This window comes from Megalobrama amblycephala, linkage group LG14, assembly GCF_018812025.1.
Source record: "Megalobrama amblycephala isolate DHTTF-2021 linkage group LG14, ASM1881202v1, whole genome shotgun sequence".
In the NCBI taxonomy this organism is placed as follows: Eukaryota; Metazoa; Chordata; class Actinopteri; order Cypriniformes; family Xenocyprididae; genus Megalobrama; species Megalobrama amblycephala.
In genome coordinates this window covers 14,901,045-14,926,680 of record NC_063057.1, presented here as the reverse complement: position 1 = coordinate 14,926,680, position 25,636 = coordinate 14,901,045, and the positions used below count along the sequence as shown (strand labels likewise).

General features: G+C 38.4%; 1 protein-coding gene and 2 long non-coding RNA genes across 21 annotated transcripts in view; 1 reads left to right on the top strand and 2 right to left on the bottom strand.

Moving 5' to 3' along the window:
• sox5 (SRY-box transcription factor 5) overlaps positions 1–25,636 on the top strand; it is a 251,157-nt gene that overhangs the window by 153,666 nt on the left and 71,855 nt on the right. For 9 of the 18 annotated variants that reach the window (XM_048154934.1, XM_048154936.1, XM_048154941.1 and 6 more), the window contains one exon: positions 565–638. The exons of 3 other annotated variants lie outside the window; for them this stretch is intronic. In XM_048154934.1, coding sequence (XP_048010891.1) covers positions 613–638 — 26 coding nt within the window. In that variant the 5' untranslated portion in view covers positions 565–612. Of the gene's footprint in view, positions 1–564; positions 639–19,826; positions 20,016–25,636 lie in introns of those variants that run through there. 6 more of the 18 variants (XM_048154947.1, XM_048154946.1, XM_048154931.1 and 3 more) reach the window with 1 other exon arrangement.
• Positions 14,604–19,383, bottom strand: LOC125244736. Of its 2 annotated transcripts, XR_007179374.1 has the most exons (4): positions 18,968–19,372; positions 15,558–15,594; positions 15,257–15,455; positions 14,605–15,139 (listed from the first exon to the last, which is right to left on the bottom strand). It is a non-coding gene; the product is annotated as an uncharacterized LOC125244736 (long non-coding RNA). The 2 variants fall into 2 exon arrangements; XR_007179375.1 differs by having other exon boundaries at positions 14,604–15,139; positions 15,257–15,594; positions 18,968–19,383.
• Positions 22,500–25,636, bottom strand: part of LOC125244735 — an 88,799-nt gene continuing 85,662 nt past the window's right edge. Inside the window, exon 4 of the long non-coding RNA XR_007179372.1 lies at positions 22,500–23,456. This is a non-coding gene — a long non-coding RNA (uncharacterized LOC125244735). The remainder of the gene's footprint in view (positions 23,457–25,636) is intronic.

The window sequence follows — 25,636 nt, the reverse complement described above, 5'->3', positions numbered from 1 at the left end:
TAGGGATCCTTCTGGAAACTGGAAAACTCATAAGGATAGAGGGGGAAAATGGATGGAGCTTAGTCCAGATAAACCCTGGAGGAAAGCGTGCTGAAATCCGGACGAGTGCCTGGACCTGGAAGATGATTTAGATTCTAACAGGACAATGACCTGTAACATACTGCAGTAGTTAGACTGGAGTGGCTTGAAACCAAAATAGTTAATGTCTTGGAGTGGTCCAGTCGATCTCAAACCAACTGAGCACCTGTGAAATTACTTACATGCTGTTGTTCATGTAGGAAAAATTGACAAAAATGAAGATACACGATGACAGAGACTTGGAGATTAACATCTGACATGACTGCTGACAAATGTGTCCAAACTCTGTTAACTCTGAGAGACAGTTTCTTCTTTTTATTATTATTTTACTTAATGAAATATCATATGATTCATATGATTCTTTCGGCCTTTTTTTTTACATTGCAGTTCTTGTTGTAACACAGTTCCTGAGATAATGTCCAAAGATCATAAAGGCACTGTGCACATGCACGCTAATCTGAATTTTGTAATGATTGTGTGTTGCAGACTGTTCAGAACGATTTGGCCACACATTCACAGTCACTATAGAGAAGAATGAAGACAGGTGAAGCTGAAGACAGGTAAGAATCGCAGCTCATGGTCACTTCTGGGATTTGACTATAAAATATAATAAAACCTAGTACACAGACACATCTCATTTCCACACTATAAACAGGAAAATTGAGCTAGTTGGCACACGCGTAAGATATCACAAGGACTATCTCTTTGTAACAATAAGATTTTGTGTTAAATGTCCAATTACACGTGTCTCCCACTCTAGGCTATTTATGGTAGGTTCCATTGTGTCAACTTACTCCATTAAGTGTGACAAGTGTGGCATTGTCACAAGCGGTTAATGTGTATCCAGTGAACTGTACATTGTTTTTTTTCCTTTGCAATAACAGCAGAAATGTTCAACATCTTGTTTGTAAATTGACTGTTACACACGCACTGTAAGAATGTATCTAAAGAAAAGAAAAGATACTTAGCATTTTATTGCATTAGTCATTTGGAAATTACAGATCTCTGGTAGAAATATAAGTCAATTATGGACAGATTAGATTTGAGATTGTCCACAAGCTTGGAGTAAATGGGTTAATTTAAATATGCAACTTTTTAAATTCCTGACATAATGAATATCAGTCTGCTTGCAATTATGGATCTTATAAGTTTATGCCAATTATGTTATAGCAGAAATGCTGAAATTAATATCTGGCCTGGGCTCTAGTTTAGGTGCCTCGGCTTTTATTCGTTTCTGCTCATTACATGCTGAACTTGTGTTTACACAACAGCAAAGGGAAAATATCCCTGTTTAAGAAGTCTCCAGTGTTCCCAATGTCATTATTCATTTTTTTTCCTTTTAATGACTTTGAAATAATTATTTGGTTTGAGAAGTGCAATCCCTAATAAGGTGTATCAGGAAAAACAACAGGGGGAAAAGGAATCAGGGGAGCTGCGTCTTTTGAGTACAGCCACTGTGTTTGTGTTAATGAATGCAGGTTGGGTTAATGACGAGGAATAGACTTCAAACAGCGCAGTGAGGCTGTCTGTCTCTGATGGGGGTCTTTTTGATGCTTTTTCATAACCGCTTCTAAGGATAAAGTCTTTGCATTGGCTGCTCTTATCTCTATATCGCACAGTGTCACATACATGCTGAACTCTGATCAGGGCTTTAGGTCAGCAAGTCTCTTGTAGAAATCTGGCATAACACTTAGTGATTGGAGATTGAAAATGGCTCGTCCAATCACTGACTGCCGTCTTCAAGTGCTCGAGAGAGATGCAGCGTGACAGTCCGTGAAATCATTAAACAGGTCTGCTGAGGTTAACAATGTGGGCTGATTTGGAATTTTAAATAACTTAAGGCATCATATTATCATCAAGGTAGTTTTTTTTTATATATATATATATATATATATATATATATATATATATATATATATATATAGGAAGCCTGTGGTGTGTGTAGTGTGAGAGTCGCAGTACAAGTCAGACCGCATCTGTACCTAATATGTGAAGTGATCCTTAAATACACACATATATATGATTTTAGGGCTGTCAAAGTTAATGTACTAATTTAACTAAATGCAATTTAACACATTTACTGAATTGTTTTGTTTGTTTTTTTCATAACAAATCTGCATATACAGGTTTGTGTGGAGGGTAAATTAGTTAATTACCAAAGTGAATTAGTTAATTACAATAGATTAAGTTCAAGAATAATTGCTGTTGTTACATGTATATTAATGGGGTTCCTTGAAATGGGATCATCATATTTGGGGGTCCAAAATAACAGCCTTGTATCTGAACCCTCCTTCATACCTTTCTTTATCTGTGTCTGTTTTTACACCCTCTTTCAGTCTGTTACATCCTATCAGTCATTCTCTTTTTATCTGTCTTGTTTGATGACATAAGTGCATGTTGTCTAGCTGACTGAGGGCTGTTTAATTTGATCTAACCAGATGAAAACAAACAGGCTGTTCCATCACTCATCTCTGTTCTATGGACTTATTTCCTTCCTTCCTTCCTTCATTCCTCCTTTTTCCGGTCTGCTTCTCCTATCATTCTTTTGTATACACACCCATTCCATTCGCTTCTCCTTCATTTCACCCTCTCTCTCTCTCTTTCATTTGTTCATTTTCTTTTGTTCTCTCAATCATTTCCTCCTCCTTTTTTCTCCCCCACAAGCTCTATCCCGCTTTCCCTCGCACTAATTGTGTTGTGAAACACCTTTGCAGTGTGTTCGGGGCCCGAGTCCATCAGGGCCAGTGTGTGTGCGAGTGCGCGTTTGATGTGTAGTGCTGTCCGCGCTGCTCTGTATGCTGGTGAGAAGGGGATCATTATGTGTGCTTGTATTCGAGTCGTTTTTATTTAAGATGCCAGACAATGGACTGGTGATTGAAGAAAACAGCAGGCTGACAATGAGTCTCTGTGTCTGATAATGCAGCACCATCCTGCCGGGCAGCTTTAGGAGGGCCCCGGCTCATTGTGGCTCAGAGGAGAAAGGGAAAGAGGGAGAGAGAACAAACCCGCTGCTTAGTAGGAGGAATATTTTGTCGTGGTATGTCATTATTTTGCAAATTTGTATTATCTCATCATGTTGTCTTCATTGTAATTGCGGCTAATTAGAGGGCTAGTTAGAGGCCGGGCTTTGAGGCTAGCTTTAGCGTGAAAGAAGCCCGCCGATTAGCACTCTCCACCGGAGGAAGCACAGAAAGGGGAGATTAATCTGGTTACCTTGACGACACTCGCTTCCATCTGCGAGGAACAATGAGGTTTTGTTTCTTTGGATCAGTTCGGATCAACAGAACGTGGTGCTCTCGCTTTAACAATGCCCAATTCTCTCTAACCTTCTCTGCCGCCCTCCTGTTTTGGGCCCCCCTGCCACCTCCACTCCTTCTCCTTTAAATCTTCATCCCCTCATTTCTTCAGTACTCAGTTTTCTCGCTTCTTGATGTCCCCGTGATCTTTCAGACTTGTGACTTATAAAGTCTTTAAAGTGTGTATTAGGGATGGCCATTGGGGTTGTTTTGTCTACTTGACAGATAAAAGATAAATCATCAGACTACTCAAGTACTCAACAAAACCATTACCCAACTATTTGACAAGTACATCATCTGACTTCTAGACAGGTAAATCACCTCGAAAGGTATACATCATCTGACTACTCACATATTCAACTGGTAAATCCTCTGACTATTTGAGAACTCAACAGATAGATCATTCGACTTCTTGACAGGTAAATCATTTGATTACTTCTAAACTCGACAGATATAAATCATCCAACTACTCAACAGATATAGTCTCAGATGATTTATCTGTCAAGTTCACAAGTAGTCATGATTTACCCGTCAATTTACCTGTCAAGTATGCGAGTAGTCAGATGATGTATACCATTCGAGTAATGATTTACCTGTCAATTGGCCGTATTATTTATCTGTCAAGAGTGTGTGATTTATATTTGTCGAGTTTGGCAGTAGTCAAATAATTTACCCGTCAAGAAGTCGAATAATCTATTTGTTGAGTTCTCAAATAGTCAGAGGATTTACCAGTTGAATATGTGAGTAGTCAGATGATGTATACCTTTCGAGTAATCAAATGATTTACTCGTCAAGAAGTCGAATAATCTATTTGTTGAGTTCTCAAATAGTCAGAGGATTTACCTGTCGAGTATGTGAGTAGTCAGATGATGTATACCATTCAAGTAATCAAATGATTTACCTGTCAAGTGGCCATATTATTTATCTGTCAAGAGTGTGTGATTTATATCTGTCGAGTTCGGCAGTAGTCAAATGATTTAGCCGTCAAGAAGTCGAATAATCTATTTGTTCAGTTCTCAAATAGTTAGAGGATTTACCTGTCGAGTATGTGAGTAGTCAGATGATGTATACCATTCAAGTAATCAAATGATTTACCTGTCAAGTGGCCGGATTATTTATCTGTCAAGAGTGTGTGATTTATATCTGTTGAGTTTGGCAGTAGTCAAATGATTTAGCCGTCAAGAAGTCGAATAATCTATTTGTTGAGTTCTCAAATAGTCAGAGGATTTACCTGTCGAGTATGTGAGTAGTCAGATGATGTATACCATTCAAGTAATCAAATGATTTACCTGTCAAGTGGCCATATTATTTATCTGTCAAGAGTGTGTGATTTATATCTGTCGAGTTTGGCAGTAGTCAAATGATTTAGCCGTCAAGAAGTCGAATAATCTATTTGTTCAGTTCTCAAATAGTTAGAGGATTTACCTGTCGAGTATGTGAGTAGTCAGATGATGTATACCATTCAAGTAATCAAATGATTTACCTGTCAAGTGGCCGGATTATTTATCTGTCAAGAGTGTGTGATTTATATCTGTCGAGTTTGGCAGTAGTCAAATGATTTAGCCGTCAAGAAGTCGAATAATCTATTTGTTGAGTTCTCAAATAGTCAGAGGATTTACCTGTCGAGTATGTGAGTAGTCAGATGATGTATACCATTCAAGTAATCAAATGATTTACCTGTCAAGTGGCCGGATTATTTATCTGTCAAGAGTGTGTGATTTATATCTGTCGAGTTTGGCAGTAGTCAAATGATTTAGCCGTCAAGAAGTCGAATAATCTATTTGTTGAGTTCTCAAATAGTCAGAGGATTTACCTGTCAAGTATGTGAGTAGTCAGATGATGTATACCTTTCAAGTAATCAAATGTCAAGTGGCCGGATTATTTATCTGTTGAGTAGTTGTATGATTTATATCTCTCGAGTTCAGCAGTAGTGAAATGATTTAGCCGCCAAGAGGTCGAATAATCTGTCTGTTGAGTTCTCAAATAGTCTGAGGATTTTCCTGTCGAGTATGTGAGTAGTCAGATGATGTATACCATTCGAGTAATCAAATGATTTACCTTCCAAGTGGCCGGATTATTTATCTGTCAAGAGTGTGTGATTTATATTTGTCGAGTTCGGCAGTAGTCAAATAATTTACTCGTCAAGAAGTCAAATAATCTGTCTGTTGAGTTCTCAAATAGTCAGAGGATTTACCTGTTGAATATGTGAGTAGTCAGATGATGTATACCTTTCAAGTAATCAAATGTCAAGTGGCCGGATTATTTATCTGTTGAGTAGTTGTATGATTTATATCTCTCGAGTTCGGCAGTAGTCAAATGATTTAGCCGTCAAGAGGTCAAATAATCTGTCTGTTGAGTTCTCAAATAGTCTAAGGATTTACCTGTCGAGTATGTGAGTAGTCAGATGATGTATACCATTCGAGTAATCAAATGATTTACCTGCCAAGTGGCCGGATTATTTATCTGTTGAGTAGTTGTATGATTTATATCTGTCGCGTTCGGCAGTAGTTAAGTGATTTACCCCTCAAGTACTCAGATGATATATCTGTCAAGTTCACCAGTAGTCAGATCTGTCTAGTTATCAAATAGACAGGTAAATCATTTGACTACTGCCGATCTCGACAGATATAAATCATACTACTACTACTACTACTACTACTACTACTAAATCGTACTCAACTACTCAACAGATAAATAATCAGACCACTTGAAAGGTAAATCATCTGACTACTCGAGTACATGACAGATAAATCATCTGATGACTCGGGTAATCAACAGATAATGCTACTACTTTAGTACTTGGTGTACATGTGCACATTTAAAATAATTTTGTGTATGTACATATATGTCAGACTGATCTGATCACTGCTGTTATGATTGAGTACACTGGTACATGTGTCCATCCCTAGTATGTGTTGATTGAAAGGCAGGAGAATGGGGTTGTGTGTGCTGTGACAGGCAGAGGTTACCAGAGGTTGTGACCTTGTCACTCCAAGTCTGAAGATTTGTCCCCAAATCCCCCTTTGGGCTGAAAAGCACTTAATGAAATAATACACCCGCCTGACTGTAGACCCAGCTCAGGGACACCCGTACAAACACCAGCCTCAGAGACTGTGAGCTTTGAGCTTGTACAGTGGAAAAGAGAGGGTTGTTAAAGGTTAAAAAAAAAAGTATTTTGTTTTCTTTGTGACAAGGAGGAAAAGAGAGAGAAGGAAAAAGAAGAAAAAAAATCAGCCTCGCAGATCACATGTAAGTGTTCATTGTGATGAGCAGTTAGAGTTGGAGCACAAAACGCTGTCTCTCCATCTGGTGTTCACTTTGCACTCTGAACAGAGAGGGAGAAAGAGAGAGAGAGACAATTGAAAGAATGCCAGTGACATCTGCTCCCATGGGCGCCACAATGGAGATCCATAGAGATCATACTCACACAGCCCTCACTTACAAAGACACCACTGTACGTGTGTGTAAGTGTGTGTGTGTGTTCACAATCCATGTGATCTGGGACTTCACAGCATCTTGACAAAGCCATGCCCATTGTGCCATCCAAAGATGAAACTCTCAAACTTCTGTTCTGTGTTCTAATTTAGAGAAATGTAGCGAAATACATTTATTTATTTGTGTTTGGATATTGTTGACAGTCTGTTGGTCTGACAACTTTATGCCATTGTTAAATATATAACATATGTGTTTTTAAATGAGTTAAGTAAGGCATAATGTACAGTCAGCCTGATGTTATTGCAAAAATAAACCCAGACAGGATGATCAAGCTTCGTTTTTAGAGATTATGACCAGCTGACTGTATTATTCTAAAGTAAAGATCACTGTAACCTACTTGTAATAACTGAAGTATTACAGAATCTTTCAGAAGAAATTACTAATTATCTAGAACAGTATTCTAAAGTGAAAAGCAAGATAACTCTTTTAAAAACATTAAAAAAATCTTCCCAACCCCAAACTTTTGAATGGTAGTGCATACAATACAATATATTTTCATTACTTTTTACTCTGGACATTATCATTTTTAAATGTACCTGTTTTTGTCCATTCTTCCAATTTCAACCTGAAGTATCTTCAATCCAAACAAACGAGGGTAAGGCTAGTGCGTGTATGTGGGTTTGTTAGTGCGGGGGTGTGTTTTTGTGTGTTTCTGCATACTTATCTTTGAGGAAAATTTCCCCTGTTGTGTTTCATGTGCATTCAAACCGGAGTCTGACGATACGCTCGTAATTTTCGTAAGTCATCTCTCTCCAAATCGCTTCAAAGATTTACAGAGTGCCAAAGATTTCCACCATTTTTCCTTTGGCCAGTTCTGGCGCGGTGCAGCAAGGAGTGATGAAAAAATAAACAACAACAACAACAACAAAAAGAAAAGAAAAATGCAAAAAAACAATATCTAAACAGAAAGTGTTTTTTAAAGGACCTCCGTTGAGATGAACTTTCAGATGTGTCTCCAACGGCACACATCTGCTGCGTGTGGTACATCTGTTCTTCAGCCACTGAAAGCTGACAGGAAATATCCTCATTATTGAAGCGTCGCTGATTATTCATACATTCACTCAATCATTTGTTCATCCACCTGTTTATTCATTCACTCCTTCACTCTCCAAAATAGCTGCTTGATTTGAAAGAAGAGTGTCTTGTGTCTTCACAGAGGAAATGAGGGTGTTTTGTGTGGAAAATTGCTGTGGTTTGAGATTACATATGGAAGCCAACTGAAATGTTGGAATTCGGAGCCAAGATGGCTCTCATCATGCACTTGACCAGATAGAGCTGTGCATGTGTGTGTTTTGTGACTACACCTGATGATTATGCCTGTTTTGGCAGGAGCAGTGGGGGCTATCGTGCCACGTCCTCTCTATGGTCTGCTTACCGTCATGGCAACCCAGCCATGGCCCCACTCTCTTAATGGCAGCGTTTATGACATGATGTCACCTGTGTGAGCAAGCTATTGTTTGACTCCTGCCCACGTGGCATTTTCCCCCCCAAACACACAGCCTCTCTGTTACATATACTCTCAGAGGAAAGGAAAAAGAAATAGGAGCTGGGCTCGCATGTTTCACAATGCTTTCAATTCTACTGCTCGAGTCACGACTCCTTAATAATCTACAACACTTCAATGCATTTTTTTTTTCTCGTCCTCATGTTGTTCCAAAAATTTATGATTTTCTTTGATAAGAATACTTAAGAATGTGCTGCCAGTTCTTTTCAGATATATTTGCTATATTACAAGTCTTCATAAGTCATACAAGCATTATGTGAGAACCAGACAGATATTCACTGAAAATCTGAATATCTGCCCTAGCTCTTACTGGCACATTCATGATGATGTATGAGTCATGGCAATGTCTGAATTGTAAAAATGAATTGCACTGATTCAGTTAATCCAGTTCACCAAAGCTTAATGATTTGTTCACAGGTCGAATTGATCTGGTTGTTAAGTTCAACTCATTGATTCTGTTGAACCTATAACAGCAGTTAAAGGGTTAGTTCACCCAAAAATGAAAATTCTGTCATTAATTACTCACCCTCATGTTATTCCAAGCCTGTAAGACCTTCGTTCATCTTCGGAACACAAATTAAGGTATTTTTGATAAAATCCAATGGTTCAGTGAGGCCTCCATTGACAGCAAGATAATTAACACTTTTAAAAGCCTAGAAAGGTACTAAAGACATATTTAAAACAGTTCATGTGACTACAGTGGTTCAACCTTAATGTTATGAAGCGACGAGAATACTTTTTGTGCGCCAAAAAAAAAAAACTAAATAATGACTTTATTCAACAATATTTAGTGATGGGTGATTTCAAAACACTGCTTCATGAAGCTTTGAAGCTTTACGAATCTTTTGTTTCGAATCAGTGGTTCAGAGCGCGTATCAAACTGCCAAAGTCATGTGATTTCAGTAAACAAGGCTTTGTTATGTCATAGGTGTTTCGAAATTTTAATGGTTCACCACTGGGGGGGCGTGACTTTGGCAGTTTGATGCACGCTTCGAACCACTGATTTGAAACAAAACATTCGTAAAGCTTCATAAAACGTATTCTCGCCGCATCATAACATTAAGGTTAAACCACTGTAGTCACATGAACTGTTTTAAATATGTATTTAGTACCTTTCTGGGCATCTGAAAGTGTTAATTATCTTGCTGGTAATGGAGGCCTTACTGAGCCATTGGATTTTATCAAAAATATCTTAATTTGTGTTCTGAAGATGAAAAAAGGTCTTATGGGTGTGGAATGACATGCGGGTGAGTAATTACTTACAGAATTTTCATTTTTGGGTGAACTAACCCTTTAACTGCAGAATTTAAAAGAGAATATTGCTGAATAATGACTTAAATTCCACACAAATCTATTGTACAGTTTGACTTCAGAAGACTTGAAATATAGTGATTGAGTCTTATGGAGCAATTTTATGATACTTTCATGGTGCTTTGCACCTTTTTGACCTTGAAAGCTCCAGTCCCCATTCATTGTAATTGAATGGATAAGAGCAACCAGCATATTATTCAACATTTCAACTCCTCAACTAAAGTAGATCACTTTTTTTTTTTTAAGAGGATTTTTAAAATCTAATAATACATTCTTGCCACCCTCATATCATGGCACTTAATAGAACAGCCTTGTATCCTAATGAAACAATCAAAAGTGTGTGTAATTATGAACGGGGTGTCCGTGGAGATCAGCGAACAGATGGGAATTAGTCGTTGTTGAATATCAAAGAGTGCATGGCATCGGAAACAGATCCTACAATGAGAGGAAGTGACATGGGAGAGAGATAAAGAATGAAAAGTACAAGCAGTAGAAAAAGATGCAGAAGAAACAGAGTGAACCCTGTACCTTGGTATTGATAATGAGATGCCCTTTTGGGAGGGGAGGGGGGGTTTAGGGTGATTGAGAGTATACCAGGGTATTGTCTACCCCAAACACACACACACACACACACACACACATTCCCCTCCCCTCCTCGTGCCATGCAGTCTGCTTGGCGATGCCCTCTGTGCCATCTGTAGCCTGTGCCCTGTGTGCGTGCCCCTCCCCCGCCCTCCTGCACTGTGCTGGGTGGGCTTAACCATCTGTGTGCCAGAGGGGGATCACAGGAAATGGACATAACACACAAACATACACAAGCAAATATACATGCATGTATGAGCCCTAGTTATGTAATTATATATGAGTAGTTAAATTAGGTTTAAGTTTATGCATTGTAAGGTAAAATGTAGTGACCAATTGGTCAGGCCAATTAATTGGCTAATATTTGGGCCTTTTATTATCTCAATGGTGATAATTAAATTTTATAAATAAAAATGGATTTTTATAATATTTAATTATACAACATTTGTAATATACATTTACTTAAAGGGATAGTTCTCCCAAAAATTAAAATTCAGTATTTATAAGTAGCTTTGCAATGTCCCCATTTAGATAGCCAAGTACTGAACACCGTATTGATTACATTGTAATAATTCCATTGCAAAAACATCACCCCTTCAGTCTTTTTGTTTTCCGTTCTTTCCTCCCCTCTTTTCTGTTTTTCCGCTTTCCTCCTTTGCATTCCCAGAACCCTCCCTGAGGAAGTTAGTGCTGGATGGCAGTATTTGAGGGTATTTGGCAGTCTGGGAATGGGGAAAAGTCTTGGATGTTTGGCAGGTTTAAGGTGTGTGTGTGTGTGTGTGTGTGTGTGCGTGTGTGTGTGTGCGTGTGTGTGTGTATAAGGAAGGATCTAGGATGTTTGGATGAGATTACATGGCACCATGTCTGACAGTTTGGCATGGTAAGTGTTAGCCGTATGTGTTTGTTAGGTAGTCTAGGAGATTTGCTGCTCTGAGGGTCAGCAGTGTCAGGTGTTTGGCTGGAAAGGGGAGGTGGTGTAGGGCTTTGAGCTTGTAGTCCTCAGGAGTTGACAGGACCATGGTGGGCAGAGTGGAGTATTTGGCGGCAAGAGCGCGAGGGGCATAATGGGTGTTCTGGCAGCGGGGTCCAGGATGGACGGGGACGCCCATGGCATGGAGAGGAAACATGGCTGGAGGATTACGCAGAAAGAGAGGGAGAGGAGTCTGGGTGGCAGAGGGAAAGCTGAGAGAGAGAGAGAGGATGTGTCTCCAGGTGAACAGGATTAAGAGAAAGATCTGTTTGGAGTTCCCCTCAGAACTCCTGCTGCCTCTCTCTGCCTTCTCGCTCTCCCTCGAAGGCTAATCGGCTTCCTCAACAGTCATTGCAAACATTATAGTTCCCCAGAACAAACAGGAACACCACTGCCGTACCTTAACTTTCTCTCCCCAGAGGAAAGAAAAATTACAAATGAGATCCCTTTGATATCAACATTGTTTTATCTAGACGGCAATAAAATGACATGGAGAGCATTTGGAATCTCCTGCTTCCCAAGAGAAAGACTGTAGTCTCACGTGTATGGAAGCTTGTTTTCACCTCAGAGATTTTTAATAAGAAATAAAGTCCCATTGTGAGAGATGAAGAAATATAGTTCGTCAAGTCACCTTTATTTATATAATGCTTTATACAATAGAGAACGTTTCGAAGCAGCTTCACAGTAATAAACAGAATCAATGGTGCAAACATCATCAAAATGAGACTAATCCAAATTCTGCTGTTCAGCTCAAGTCAGTTCAGTGTGTATTCAATTCAGTTTCTCTGTTTTTGACAATTATGAAAAGAAATTGTTTCAGCTATACACTTGCAATTACAGGCTTCTGTACATGTGTCTCCTCCTGAAGTTCCTGAGGAGATCTCAACAACATCTCCAACTAAAACCTCTGAACAGTACATTTTTGCTCCAGGTCGTTTCTCAGGTAGACACAAATTGACTTTTTAAACAATAAACTCTATTTTCATCTTGCGGTAGAGCTTTGGTCTTTGCTTCATTCACCGTTAAAAGGCGATTGCGGTGGCAGCATCAGTAGAGGCGTGGAGGCAGGCGGAGGATGAGGAGGTGTTGTAGCTGCAGGCTGGAGATCTGAGAGCTTCGCTCCATCCAGCTTCTCACAGATGGACTTTTAGGAGCTGTACAAAGCCACTGTGGAGAATCATCTCAACGCCGCATTCTCCCTCTCTTGTATTTCTTTCCTTTCTCGTTCCTGCCTGTTATTTGTCAACACAGATCCGCAGGCACAGAAGTGCCGAGGCCGTGTAGAAGCATGTGCTCTTGAGTTTCCTGGAGAGACCTGCCAGCTTCTCTCAGCAAACTCTGTCACATAAAGAACTCAGGACTGACACTTAAATTTAAAAGTGTCTGGGCTTTTGTGAAGAGTTTTATGTACTATGTTGACGTATTGTGCTGTAAAAATTAGTCAGCAGTGGGTTACAAAAAACTACCCAAACACTTTGAAAATAACCCAACAAAATGACCCAACAGGCAGAACCACTAATAAGCTTTATGTGTTTGTTGGGAAATGAGAAAAGAGAAAGAAATTCCCACATTGTTTTTTTTTTTTTTTTTTGTCTCTAATGCTCACCAATGATGCATTTTTTTTAATCAAAAATACAGTAAAAACAGTTCTGTCATGACAACTCTCAGAGTGTTTGGGATGGTAATGGGTATGACAATGTTGATGTTTGGTCTTTGGTGGAATAGATCTGCTACGCTGCTGCTGTAGAGCAAGTACAGGACTTGCTAATGCTAATACGTACATAACATGCTGTTGTGAGCAAGTAAGACATGCTGATGCTGTACAATATAGCTTATATGAATTACCTGTAGCAGATCTATACAGGTGGAGCTAGGGAAGGTGGAGGGTTTCTGAAGTGCGCTGCACTGATAAGGCAAATGCTACCAAAGTATTTTGAATGTTGAGCAGCGAGCTCATTGGCTACTGATACAGCAGGAACCAATCATCTGTGTCCTATAGATAACGATGTGATTGTGAGCAGGTTGAGTTAAAGGACCTATTAGCCTGCGCCATCTAGAGTTTCACGACAGAACTTTGTATTTATGTTTGGAAATGTTATTACAATTTAAAATAACATGTTTTCTATTTTAATAGTTTTTAAAATGTAATATAAAGCTGAATTTTCAGCATCATTATCATTAGAGTCTTCAATGTTATGCGATATCTATATATATATATATATATATATATATATATATATAGGATTCTTTGATGAATAGAAAGTTGAAAGAACAGCATTTATTTGAAATGGAAATCTTTTGTAATGTTATAAATGTCTTTACTGTCAATTTAATCTATCCTTGCTAAATAAAAGTATTAATTTCTTTCAAAAAGAAAGTAGGTTGAGTCTAACACAGCAGTTTAGTGATAGGAAGAGTAGATGAATGAGTAAATGAACAGAGTGAGGTACGGATGAAGGGATTGAGAGAAAGGATGGATGGATGGGTTCCAGAGGGGCATTATCATTCGTCATTATTTGAGCTCATGCAGTGCTCCATCGCGGCTCTAATGGCGCGAAGACACTTGGTGTTTCTTTCCTCTCTTCTTTCTCTCTCTTTCATTCACACTATTCTTTCCCAAGCCTGGTGCTGCAAAGTAGTTTAGTCTGTTATAGAGCTCGTTTCAGCCTTGTTATGCGAAGTGAAACACAACAACTGTCTTGTGAGTACCTGTAATCCAGACTGGTTCTTGACTGCCTAGTAGTGGTGTGATGTCTTCGTTGTAATGCTTTTTTTTTTTTTTTTTAGCGCCTGAGTCGTGTGAGGTTGTATGTCTCTTTGAAAGTGAAATGAAGCGTAATTTTGCCCTCCAGGTTGTGAATTTTCTTCCCCTACTGAGAGCTTCAAAAGACGCACATCTCGCTGGACTTTCAGAGAGAGCAAATGTTTGGTTGTGTTAATATTCATGCCTGTCCTGTACATTCATGTATTTGTGTATCAGGAATTGGACACTACAAAACAGTGTGTCAGAATGTGTCATTGCAATTAAAGCAGGGAGTTTTAACCTTAACAGACCCAGAGACTCCCATCCAAACCAGGGATCAATGTTAAAAAGGTAAATTTCATTAATAAACTTTCATTAATAACATCAATATTATTATGTTCTGTAATACTGCACTGTAAAAAGAATTGCTGGTTTAACTTTAAAAAGTAAGTTATCTGGTTGCCTTGAAAATGAGTTCATTGAAATTAAAAATTTGAGTTAATACAATGAAGGCGATTGGTTTAATCAACAGAAACTCAAAATATTAAGTTATCTGAACAACATTATCTAAGTTGATTTGACAAAAGAAAAAAAATGTGATAAATCATGAAAATAATTTTTCAGTGTGAACAGATCAAAAAGTGGCAGTAAAGACATGTATAGTATTACAAAACGTTTCTTTTTCTAATAAATTCTGTTCTTTTAAACTTTTCTATTGTGTCACGGTTTCCACAAAAATTTTACGGAGCACAACTGCTTTCAACATTGATATAAGAAATGTTTCTTGGGTACCAAATCAGCCTATTAGAATGATTTCTGATCATGTGACACTGAAGACTGGAGTCACAGCTGCCCAAAATTCAGGTTTGCCGTAGGAGTACATTACATATTAAAATATATTTAATACTTAATTTGAAATAATATTTCACAATATTGCTGTTTTTATTAAATAAATGCAGCCTTCATGAGCATAAAAAAAATTTGACAGAGTAAAACGGATGCAATGTGCAATTTCATATTTCTTTCTACTCTACTCTTTTCATTTTCATGTTGGTTTAAAACCATACATTTGTTGTTGTTGGTGGTGCTATTTTTGTAACACAAATCTGTGCATCTGGTTGGTGGGCCATTCATGACTACAAACAGGCAATATAGACAGCCTAGTGGGTGAAACAGAGAAAAACAGTCATTACAACCCCAGAGCACCTTACAGACAAATAAACCTGTAAAACATTTAAAAGCAGTTGTTGTGTATTTTGTGATATGTTGATATTTACCATTGCAAGATGACTGACAGCAGCAGAGTACAACAGAGTGTGTGTGTGTGTGTGTGTGTATGTGTAAAGCCAGTCTTCTGCTGAGGAGGGAAGATAAGGACTCTATCTTAATGGCTTCTCTCGTCTGCCACTCAGCCATCAGACAGAGATTTCCTCTCTCTCAGTCCAGATAAACGCACTTCACAACCTTGTCACACGCCTCACACAAGCCAAAGAGAGAAAGAAAGGAAGCGAATGAGAGATGGGCAATCGTAGAGATCCAGAATGGATTAAAATTAAAATGCTGTCATCATTTACTCACCCTCATGTCATTCCAAACCTGCGTGACTTTACTTTTTCTGTGGAACACAAAAGGAGAAATGTTTACGAACGTGCTGCTCACACTTTTCCATTCAGTGAAACTGAATGGGGACTGAAGTTTTCAAGCTCAAAGGAATCCTAAAAATATCATACTGTAACTGATCCATATGACAAGCCAATCACAGAAGTTTTATTGTAGGCTTTTCACTGGCTTCATTCTATTAAAGTAGTAATATCCAATTTGTGAATGAATCAGTTAGACAGGATGAAGCATTTTATTGAAAGAACCTACTCAAAAGAACAATTCAGTGCAAATTGGGTGGATGCCAATATTCTCCGTAACCAAAGGTGTCATATGACTTCATAAGACTTAAAAAAAATCGCAGACACATCATATAAACCACTTTTATTATGATTTTGTGTCAATTCAGTCCTTATTCATTTATATTATATGGAAAAAAGTGACCTGCACATTTTTCAAAATTTTGTTTTTCATGGAGAAAATAAAGTTATATCCTCCTGAGACCCAAGCACAGACTTTTGTCCACTGTAGTGGACGTTATTTATTAGCGAATATCTCAGTTTGGATGTCCTGTAAAGACCAGATTCAGGGCTTTTCAGAGATACCAAATGTTTGGAAGTTTCACAATGACAACTTGGTCTTTAAATATGACTGACATTGATTGAATGATCAAATTTAGCACTCTTCTGGAAATATGATAATATTTTGTAATTATTATTTAAATCTGAATAATTTTCAAATTGTTTGTCATAAATCAACATCTCAGGAAAATGTTATGGGGTTTCAAATCAGAATATGACTTTCTCTTACGAAACAGGACATCAATTTTTATACGTCCACTGTAGTGGACACCAGGACTTAAAGCATGTAAATCAGATATTTTGGGAGATACGCAATAAGTGAATAGGGAAATAAATTATCAATATTACTATGAAATATTAGATATTCTTATGAAAATGTTGCCAATTATTACTCCCATTATTACACTTTTTTTTTCATTACGTTGCTCCAAGAACACATTAATATGCAAATTAGATACAATATATCAATGCACTGTATAGAATGGGAAAAGCCGCTTATGGCCATTTTACACATATATCACATAAAGTAAAACCGTATATCAAATCATTCCGTTATATTTTTCATAACATAGTTGAGAATCATCCTTATACAATGTTTGGTTAAAGAAAATGTTGAATAAAAAAAAAAATCCATTGTTTTTGCCTATACATGTCTATTCATGCCTGATGTCCAATACAGTGGACAATGCATAACATATGAATAAAATAGATTTTTTCAAGATTTTTTCTCCATTTGTTACTTATGCTTCAAGTAATGTTATGACAATAAAAAAAGAAAAACTAAATTCACAAAACTTTTTTTTCCCCAGGATATGGGTTTGGAACAATGAGGTTACGTAGAAATGTTTGATTTTGTGAAGGATATAAAAACTGTTGGGCTTCAGCCGAAGAACTTTACTGATTTAGGCTCTTAGGGGGTAGTAGCTGAATTCTAGCTGTGTGTGTGTGTGTGTGTGTGTGTGTGTGTGTGTGTGTGTGTGTGTGTGTGTGTGTGTGTGTGTGTGTGTGTGTGTGTGTGTGTGTGTGTGTGTGTGTGCCTGGTATTCCATACTTTTACAATTGTCCCCACAAGGATAGTAATATCAGAAAATGTTATGACCTTATGGGAACATTTATTTGGTCCCCATGAGGAAAAATGCTTATAATCATACTAATGAGGCGTTGTGAAAATCTAAAAATGTAGAAAGTTTTTTTTGTGATGGGTAGGGTTAGATGTAGAGTTGGCCTACTGTATAGAATATACAGTATAAAAATCATTGTCTATAGAATGTCCCCATAAAACATGGAAACGTGTGTGTGTGTGTAACAGTATAAGGGAATTGTTTACTGCCTGTCTGTGTCAGACCCTTACTACTTGGGGCCTCTAATGCAGCACAGCTGTGAGGGGGCTTGGACGCTACACATCTGCTGAAGGGACCTATTGTGTGTTTGCATATGTGCGTGTGCTGGATGCACGTATTTGTGGAGATAAACAGATAAAGACCGAGCACACATGCATGTATGTTTCTTTACATTTGTAGCATTTTTTTTTTTTTTTTTGCATGTATGCAAATACCTTCTTGAACATATGTGCGCAGTGCAGTTTAATTCTCACATAAAAGCCTGTGGTTAGAATGGTGAAGTTTGTAGATTTGTCGGAATTGAACGAATCAGCCCATCTGGAGAGTTTGAACCTTGAAAGCACCTGCCTTCTCCATTCACACTCTCGTTCTCTTAAAAAGCCATCTTCATCAATAGCAGCTTTTAAAGTGGATGAAACTGTTTGGAACTGCTCTTTATTCCTGTTCTGATGGATTTTCTGCTCTCCGTCTTTGTCTCACTGGCTGTTGTTGATGTTATTTCAACTTTTTTTTTTATTTTCATCTATTTCTCCATCACCTTGCAGCCTTGACTCGAAGGATCGTTAAAATGTTTAACTACAGATAATTGCTACCTGAGAGAAGCTAATTAATTTGCCGCTTGTGCTGGTGTGTATGTATGTGTGTGCATTTTATTCTCTACACTCTTTTCCCTTTGAAACATCTCTACAGTATCCTGTCTTCTGTCAGCACTTTGTATTAGTGCTTTCCAAAGCAAGCAACACTTACTATATTGCTCATACTTGGAGTTATAGAGATTTAAGCAAACCCTTGACCCCTAATATTAAATTTTGCCAATGTTGTCCAGCACAGTTTGTGCTATGGACGCATATGAAATTGTGTGGCTTATTGACTAGAATTGTGCTATAATGTTTCTAAACAATCAGATGATTTCTGCATGTTTGGCAATTATCTGGCACAGACTTATTCCCACAGACTTACACTGAAGGGGGGACCGAGTAAAGATTTTCATATACTTATGTATGTATGTATGCACACAAAACCACTCAGTTATTTGTATCAGGGCCGTTTTGCAAGCAGGGGTCAGACTGGGTCGGTGTATGCCTTGAACATTGTCATGCTGCTAACAATTTCCTCAGTGATCAACAGGAAAATGCACAAATAATGTTACCACAATGCCCTAACAACATTATTACAGTGTGTGCTGGAGAGGCCAAGGCACAGTGCTATTCTAAGTTCACTAACTTACTCAGTAAATTGGATTACCTACCAAACATTACATAATATTTTTTCATTCTTATCAAAAATTAAATACCAATGCAAAGGCATTTTTGCTGTAAATATTATAGTGACTTCAGGAGACGTAAAGGAAGTAAGATATTTCCTGCATGTATGTGTGTGCAACTTAAGAGATGTACACTAAATGTGTCTGCAGTATGTTCAGAAGGTGGACTGCAGTGTGTGTGTGAGGGGGTTGAGAAAGACTGACACTCTGTTTAAAGTTCAGCGTTACAGTCTTGCTGCTGTATTTCAATCTGTCAGACGTGCTTTCCTCCGTTTAGAAGAATAGCTCCTTCTCTCTCCCTCCGTATAGCTCTCTCTTTCTCTGTAATAAAGAGTGACAGGGGCAGTGTGTTAGTTACACTATGAAAACACAAAGCATACAGCTCGCTTAAACTCAGATGTGTTTGTATGTGGTTGACGTGCTTAAGCTCTGCATTGAGGAAGAATTCAGGTAAAACGGGCAATTTTTTGTCATTCATCTCCATTTGCCAGGGTTTGATTGTTCACGCCTTTGTAATATTTTATTTTAACATTCTTGTTTAGCCCAAAAAGTTGTGTAATTTTGCAAACCTTAGTTTGCAGACATCTGAGGACGTCCTAAAATGGAAAATGACTGAAAAATGTCAAATATATATACATTTTATTTATTCTAAAATTGAAAAACGCTTCTTTTACGAGTGTAGTCATTAATATTATATATATTAAAAAAAAACAATAGAAGCCTATGATATTGTACAGCCCCATTTAGATAGGCAAAGTATGTGTGTGTGTGTGTATGCGTTTGATCATAAGTGTGTGCATTTGATCAGAAGCACAACAGAGGGACACTGTGGCTGAAGGAAGGGGGCAGTGCTGCTGCGTGTGTGTGCGTGTGTCTGTATGTGTGAGTGTGAAGCTGCGCTCCGCGCTACACCATGTCATGCTCTGGCCCTTTAAGAGGCGATCTAGCAGCTTAGAGCCATAGAAGAGGGGAGGAGAGAGAGAAAAGAGAGAGAGAGAGAGAGAGAGAGAGAGGGGAGGGAGGGAGTGAGTGCGAGGTTCAGCGTGTGAGAGTGTGTGTGCAGCAGAGAGAAACAGAAACAGTCTTTGGTTTTGCGAGAGGTTAGAGGAGCACTAGGCAGCGTGCATGTGTGTGTGTGTTCTCGGAGGTCCCTGGGTGTTGGACGCGTATGTTGTCGTGGAAGGACTCCTGCATCTCAGACCCCTTGTTTCAGCATGCTTACTGAGCCTGAGCTTCCTCAGGAGTTTAACAGGTACGTTCACACACTCACGCACGAGACATTCACTTTTCCAAGCCGTACCGGGAGGAGACAGCGAGGGACAGATAAGCAAAATAAAGTGTGTGTGTGAGTTTGTCTAGGAAACAGGCTACTTTATTAGTTTGTGAGGCATGTTTAGAGCTGGCTGTGTGTGAATGTGTCTGCGGTTTAGAAAAGAGAAGAAAGTTCAATGTGACTGTGTGTGTTTTCTAGACGCACTCTGTGAGCATGGAACGCTGGGACTGTCTTGTCCATATCTCACTTTGAAACTAAGTTGTAAATGTTTGTAGTGTCTGGTCTAACAGGTTACATGTTCTGTCTGCATGTGTTTGTACACTATATGTCTAACTCCCTGTATATTTATATACGTGTGTGTGTGTCTGTGTGTGTTAGATGGTGTTTGATAAGGATCGGTGATCTCCGTCAGTGTTTCCCTGGAACAACCTCTCTTTTTTTTTGCTCATGTTGCACTTCTGTGTAACACACTTGGCAACCAAAAGACAGGGTGTTTTTGTACAGGTTCTTTTGTACAACTTTCTTGCTTTGCAAAGCCTCCCATTTGTCCGTGTTGTTTTAATCTCTGTTTGTGTTGTTTTTGTGTTTTATTGTGGCCAGATGTCTGCATTGGCCTTCTGTTGTGGTGGTCCAAGGTGGGAAATGTTCTCACCTACTTTAATATGTCAACAAAAGTGGCTTTGCTGCCGAATAAAGAAGGTTTGACTTTAAAGCTCCATAGGGAAGATTATCCATAATACTCAGTTTTAATGCGAGCTTCACCCCCCAACACACACACATTTTTTTTTTTTTTTTTTTTTTTTTATTGCATTAGAGCACTGCACTGTTTTACCAGATGAAACTAATCTTTTGTTCAGCGATAAACTCTGGGGTTTTATCCCTGAATTAAGAACACATTTATACGTCAGGAAAATGTGTTTTTAATAAATCATCACGCTCTCTCCGGGGGGAGGATGAGGAGGGGGCAGAAAAAGATAACAACAACTATGAGGAATTAAACATTTAAAGGATTACATAGGAAAGCAGAATGTATAGTCATAAATGCAGGGATTACAATGACTTAGAAGAAAAGGATGGTTAAACTCTACTTTCCAGTAATGCTGGCTGTCAGTGGTTAAAGAGCATGAGACTGAGTGTGTGTGTGTGTGTGTGTGTGTGTGTGTGTGTGTGTGTGTGTGTGTGTGTGTGTGTGTGTGTGTGTGTGTGTGTGTGTGTGTGTGTGTGAGGACGGGAGCGAAAGCGCTGCGTTTGTCCGTGTAGAGTGTATGTGTGGCTGTGTGTGTGCATGTGTCTCTTCTGTTCTGATGCTGACTGTTTCTGAAACACTGCAAGTTTTGGTTTAATTTTCAATTTGTGCAGAAAAAAAATATACGAGAAAAAATTATGCCAGAAAGGAGGAAATGATAATATTTTATGGTTATGTGATTTATAATTGTTGTTCGTATGTTGACACCCAAGAACAGCCAAGAATTTGCTTGATTTCGTCTTATGAATACTTAATTAAATTAAAAAGATGAACCTAAATTTAATTGTTTTCCTTTGAAAACTAGTGCAATTTAAAATGCAAGAGGTTTTGTAAAAAAAAAAAAGTTGTAATAAGATATGATATTAATAGTAAGATGATGGACAGTTATTCATTAAGAATATGTCCTGTTTGGTATTGTTTATTTTATATATTTGACATCTAAAAATACAGGATTATTAAGTGTTTTAAGCTATTAAATGCAAGTTATCTGTAATATAAATAATTGTATATATAATTCTAGGAAATATTGCTGTACCTTAAATATATTATATTAAATGTATTATTAATATTATTATTATTTGGTGTGGTGGTTTGGGTAAGTTTATTTTTATTAGAGTAGCACAGAGGATATTCTATGGCCAAACTGTCACATTCCTCAAAGAGAGAGAGAGAGAGACAGCGAGTAAAAGTGAGGGAGGGGGAAAGGGGACTTTAACACTTCTCCATTTGTCTCCCTCCTTTAATGGATGGTTGTGTTACATCTCACTCTCTCACTCTCTCTCTGTCCGTCTCTGGGTCAGTCAATTGTTCCTGGTAAATATACACAGAAAATACTGAGGGTTCGTTCACCACTGAGAACTTGCTGGTGACATGTGGCTGATGCACTCCCATTTTTGATTCCTTCATGTGGAAGATAAATCAGATTAAACCACCAGCCTGCCTTTACCTCCGTCACTTTAACACGTATTATAGCAAGCAAGCTGCTTTGTAGAGTACACAAAGTATCTAGTTAAAGAAGTGTGTGAATGTACTTTAGTATAGAGACAAAATTGACCATAAAAGCGGGGATAAATCTGACAAAACCTTTCTTAGGGGACATTCAGAGAACTAGTCATTCATTACAAAATCATAAATAATGTGTTTTGTAAGAGAAAAATATATATCTTAAAGGTAAATAATGTGTTAAGGCCAAAGTTTATCAATATCTGTGGCTGAAGGACTATGTTAAGACTGTATTACTATATATTAAGGGGACTAACTGTCTATTGTGGGGACCAGCCAGTCCCCTTGAGGAAAACATACTACATAATGTCTTAATTTGGAAAGGTTTCTTGGGACATAAAATATATTTAGCTTAGAAAAATAATAGAAGTCAATGGAAAGTCTCTATAGTGATAGAAACACAAACGTGTGTATATGTACTTAGCTATAGTTTGGATACAAATTTGTCCCCAAACAAGAGCTAAATCTGACGAAAACTCCCGTTGGGGACATTTAAGGATGTCCTCATTTGGAAAAATGATTAAGTAAATTTTTATTTATTTTTTTTTTCCCTACAATGCTGTAAGTTTAATTTTAGGATGTTAGAGTTAAGATGTGGGTTCATCTATAGCAATTATATTTATGTTATGTCCCTAATTTAGGTTTTGTGTATGTGTGTGAGTGTGGTTCAGGTAAAACCTACATTATGGGGACAAAATGCCCCCACAAAGATGGCAATATCCAAAATCCTTGTCCTTGTGGGGACATTTTTTGGTCCCCATGAGGAAAACTGCCTATAAATCATACAAAGTGATGTTTTTTGGAAATCTAAAAATGCAGAAAGTTTTCTGTGGTCGGTAGCTTTAGGGTTAGGGGATAGAATATACAGTTTGTATAAAAATCATTGTCTATGGAATGTCCCCAAAAAACACGAAAACCCTGTGTGTGTGTGTGTGCATGTGCGTGTGTGTGTTCTGTCTGATTGATGTTGGTTCTGGATCTTCTCTCTGGGTCATTCATTGCAGACTGGCTCCATTGTGTAGTCCGTGTTATGAGCTCTCGCAGCGGCTTGATAACCGTGTCTCCGTGAAAAAAGGAGGGTCAGCAGAGAAGAATGCTGAAGTGTTTCCTCCTCCCCCCTTCAGAAGTCTTCCCAGACCTCCCCTGTGCGATCAGCTGACCGTCGAGACATCCTGTGAGATAGAGGGGAACTGAGTTTTGCCGTTTAGGTTAAAGTCTTATTTATCAAGACCGAGGGGATAATAACACAGAAACCGTAAGACAACAGGTCAGAGGTGAGGGCCCAGACAATTGCATCATGGGAAGGATAATAAACATCAATGGACTGCTTAGCTAAATGTTTTCTTTTGTATCCGATCCCTCAAGCTGCATAATAACAGCTCTGTACGTGCAGGTAAAGGAGGGTGGAAGGATGTTGTATACATCTTTTAGACCCAATTACGGTTGTACGGTCCTATATGAATGGAGTAAATTATACCAGCACGCATTTTCACAGCAGCCGGGGCTTCTGGGAGCAAATCACGACGCACGGATAAACATTTGATGGGTTCATAGACCCTCACGCACTAAAAGAAGACAAGCAGAGGCTGAGAAAGTTTTCATAGAAGTTTGTGTGTGTAATATGTAAAATGTCAGTGAAAACATGAGTCAGTCCAGAGAAAAAAATAATTAAAGACAAGAGATGACAGGAAACTATGCAGACAGATGAAGCGATGACTAAAATACTGGCAACCCCCCTGTATATGTGTGTTGATGCAGCAGTTGCCTTGGCGCTGTGGGCACGACGCGCTCACTGGTGCCTTGTGTCCACCCAGCGGCAAACGCTCACCATTGCCTATTATGCGTTTGTGCGTGCAAACGGGTTGTTTTTGCTTTGCTCATATGACTTTTGATTGTGTGTGTGTGTGTGACTTCACCTCCATGCCTAAACAGTAATGGCTGACAGTGACATTAGGCTCTGTGTTCTTGCCTTTTGTGGCGACGCTGGACAGGAAATTGGGGTGGCCCTGGAGCCCTCGCGTCAGAGGGGAAAACAGAGGCGGCTTTGTGTTTTCCCTGAGTACGTGTGTGAATAATGAGTGTATGTAGAGACACATACGCATGTGTGAAATGATTATTCAGTGACTTTAAGGGTGAATTTTCGGTGAAAAATCTTTGTTAGCACAGTTAGCTAGCCATCGGCTATCTTAAAGACGTTGTAAACAAAAGAAAAACGTTTTGTGATTTGTGATGTGTAAATCTCTAATAAAGTCAAACTCAAGATCCTATTAGCATATTTTTTCTGATGTTAGTTCAGGTGAGAGCACTTCACTGTTACTGAGATGTTGTTAAAAGTACATATGCACTTCTTTTTTCTTCTTTTTTTACTCATTAAAGAGTGGAAATGTATTCTTTAAGATGATGTTCTGGCAAATTAACCCGCAGAAAATCCAAGTGCCCTCACAGCAGTGGCGAACACTGTGATTAGTGATTACAACGTGAATGATGAAGAGCCCTCACAAGTTTGCACTACGGATGAATTTACTTCAGCGGAGTCGCTCTCTCTTCACTCGCTCTTCGCTTCTGCCCTGCTGTCGGCCGCTCCATTCCCACAGAGAGAAAAATTGAGAGTGCTATAAATAGCTGTAAAGTAATATACTTAAAAGACTGTTCAAAACAGAAAGAGTTAGGCACAAACGGTTGATTGTGTAAAGGGGAACGTCCTGACGGGACTATCTGCGACTTTATCGTCCTGGGAGCAGAAGATAAAGAGTGAAGAGAGGGATGAGCACATCTCCTAACATCTGAGTGGATTGTGAGGTATTCTCAGTTTCCTACCGAAGGCATCGCTGTTGTTATCTGTGCTGAACGGGCTGATTGTCTGAACTTTTGGACACACTTCGTTTCATTCCCACAGTCTGATAACAAAGAAGAGCTGACCTCTCAAATCAAATAATCATATTACAAAGGAATTTACCTTCACCTGGTGTAATGATGTTTTTTTTTTGAGTATAATGCCTCACATTAAAAATTAAAAACTAAAAAAAAAAAAAAAAAAAGTTTTGTTGGAAATATGGCAGTGTTTGTGTTGATTTATTTGAAAGATATAAATGCCGCCACAATTGAGCGAAATTTGACAAAAACGTCCTTGGGGAATGTCCTCAAAAATAATTATTTAATGTTTAGTGATTTATTGTACAATATTCACATGTTATTCTTTTGCCGTTTTCTTTCTACAGGCTACAGTTAGCATTAGGTAAAATAATAATAATTACTTGCATTTTTATAAAAACGGTAGGTGTCTATCGTGACTTTTTCAACTATTCTCTGTATATCTGAATGCTTTTTATCGTAGGCGTGTATGCAACATCCG